The 2,538-nt window shown below is 44.0% G+C and overlaps 1 protein-coding gene across 1 annotated transcript; it reads right to left on the bottom strand.

Annotated features, from left to right (window-relative positions):
- Positions 363-1,379, bottom strand: LOC109835488 (probable CCR4-associated factor 1 homolog 9). The gene has a single exon (XM_020403463.1). The coding sequence runs from the start codon at positions 1,377-1,379 to the stop codon at positions 363-365; it is 1,017 nt and encodes a 338-aa protein (XP_020259052.1).

Raw genomic sequence — 2,538 nt, 5'->3', positions numbered from 1 at the left:
CTATCCGATCGAACAACAGAGACACTACATTATTTGCTAGCTATATATTCTGATTGATCTCCTGATAACTTGGAGTGCTTCGAACAAATCTCTGCTCACTTTTAATTAAACCTTTGGTAATTAAAACAACCTTTATCAGAAGCCAATACATGCAACTAAAAAGATACCAACATGAGACGTCAACATGAAAATTAAGGGTTATGCTAGTCTAAAATCCACAGCTAATTAAACAGACGCCAACATGAAATAAAAACAATACGCGTATCCATCCACTGTTCACAGCATCAAGAAACTCTTCACAAACTGGTATGTATCACAAACGCATGTACACGTTGACAGCCAATGCGGAAGCAAACTGGTATTTACACTGAGACGAAGGGAGAAGGCTGTGGCGGAGCGGCCCAGTAGCCGTAGGGACTCGGAATCGGATGGTATCCCGCGGGAAAGCCACCACGGTAGGCAAACGGCGGCCCAGGAACAGGACCACAGCCTGGCGGAAAGAGGCCACGATAAGCATACAGCCGAGGAGCACGACGAAAGGGCGCTAGAGGCGCACAACTCTGACGGCTCAAAGCGATGCTAGCCAGAGCTACAGGATTGAAGAGCATCACGATGTTCCCCGACTCCCTTTTCCCGTGTTCTTCGAATCCATAGAGTATCCCCGCATGTTTCCCCTCGTCAAAATCCGGAAACTCCCTCTTCATCTTCCAGAACGCCATTGCCGTGAGCAGGCTGTCATGCCCTGCCTGATGCGAGCTCCCCGTCCACTCGATCTCCAGCACCCTCGAAAGCTTAACCAGGCCCACCTCAGAGAGAGACGCGTCGTACTCCTTCGCCATATGTTTGAGGTCGTAGACCCTCGTACCGAATAGTTTTCTCACCAATCTCAAGAAACCCGCCAGCGTGTCCGGCAGAGGCGTCTGACCGTAGACGATCTTGATCAGGTACGCGAGGTCGTACATGCCGTGGAAAGTGATCCACTTCAGCCCTTCGCCTCCCCTAAGCAGCGAGTTCTCCACCAGCCCCTTCGAGAGAACGTCCGCGCTGACCCCGTCCCTGAGATTCTTGCCGAAGTCAATCCCGCTCTTTTTCAGAAACTCTATCGAGGCTTCCGAGCAATCATCGACCCGAGGATCGAAGTCCTTCATGTTGAACTGCCAGGAGGCGTAGCTCTCTTCGTTAGTCAGGGTGATTCCCAGCTGTATCAGCTTCATCCTGTCGACGTTGTACTTGAGAGCGCTGTAGATTTCCTCTTCGGAACCCGGGAACTCGGCATCGAGGAAGACGAAGTTGCACGACTTCTTGCAGAGCTCCGATATGAAGCCCAGTTCTTGATGCAGATTGTGGCCCCAAACATCTCGAACTCGTTCCGAAACCATGGCCGCGATGTTGCGCGCGTGAATGATATTTAACCCTCCCTCTCTTCTCTCAGCTCTCTCTCTCTCTCTCTTTCTTCTCTATCAATTGGTTTCCGTCTCTCTGTTAGAATTAATGCGCTTTAGAGCTTTGCGTCAGTGTCATACAAACATGTATATATATATATAGAGAGGGAGAGAGGGAGCGAGGGAGGGAGGCTTAATTTGGATATATGTCGGTAGTTTCCGTTTGTAATACGAGTTGGAGACGGATTAGGATAAGGATTTTCACCAGAAATTTAATTAGTGGCCGTTAAACTTAGTCCTAATCAGATCGGGTTTAAAATCTTCAATTGCAGCGTTTCCTATTTGTTAATTTGCCAACTCGAATCCTGATAGGTTAAGGAAAGGAATTGATTTTTCTCACTAGAACTGGGGCCTATATTGGGTTTTTGTCATCTTAGACCCCATATCTTCTTAATCCTATATTGGGCCCCTAGATACTTATTATTTATAAATTCCACCCGGCTTTTTGGATTGACACCAACAAACTATTAAGTTGTTGTCAATATATAGGACCCCTACTTCAAGCCAAGACGAAGATTTCAATATGGGTCCAATTCGGAAATTAAAGATTAAGGGCTGGATATAAATCAACAAGGATCTGGGGGTCTAATATGACAAAATACGTTTCGTTTAATTTTTGGAAGCGAGTTCACTTCAGATTGACTATTGCCAAAATAAGAGAAAACCCCTGTTTTTTAACCCTGGATCGTGATCAAATAACACTTCATAACTTTAAAAATATCAAAAGAACCCCCTTAAGTTTAGAGGGGTTGTTAGAAACCCCCCAATAAGTGTATGTAAGGAAACTCCCTAAATATCATTAATTAGAATTTTCACATGGGTTAGTAAGATTACACCTCGAAATATTTTTGCAAGTGAAAATTAAGATTCATGTTTCGAGGGCGGTTTATGAAAATATATTGAAGTTAAAAGGGTTTCCTTATAACATCTAAACTTAAAAATTCTGTCTTATATTTTTAAAGTTGTTGGGGATTATTTGATAATCGCCCAAAGTTAGCCTTTTCTTTTCCTCTGGAAAACCTATCAAGTTATTTTAAATAAGACCTCTTCAGGCCATTATTAAGATTTACGAGTCTTATATAGAAATTAAAGATTT

The sequence above is a fragment of the Asparagus officinalis genome, chromosome 3, assembly GCF_001876935.1.
Source record: "Asparagus officinalis chromosome 3, Aspof.V1, whole genome shotgun sequence".
NCBI classification, from domain to species: Eukaryota; Viridiplantae; Streptophyta; class Magnoliopsida; order Asparagales; family Asparagaceae; genus Asparagus; species Asparagus officinalis.
The sequence above is the reverse complement of the archived record's forward strand: the minus strand, read 5'-3'. Positions and strand labels throughout refer to the sequence as shown.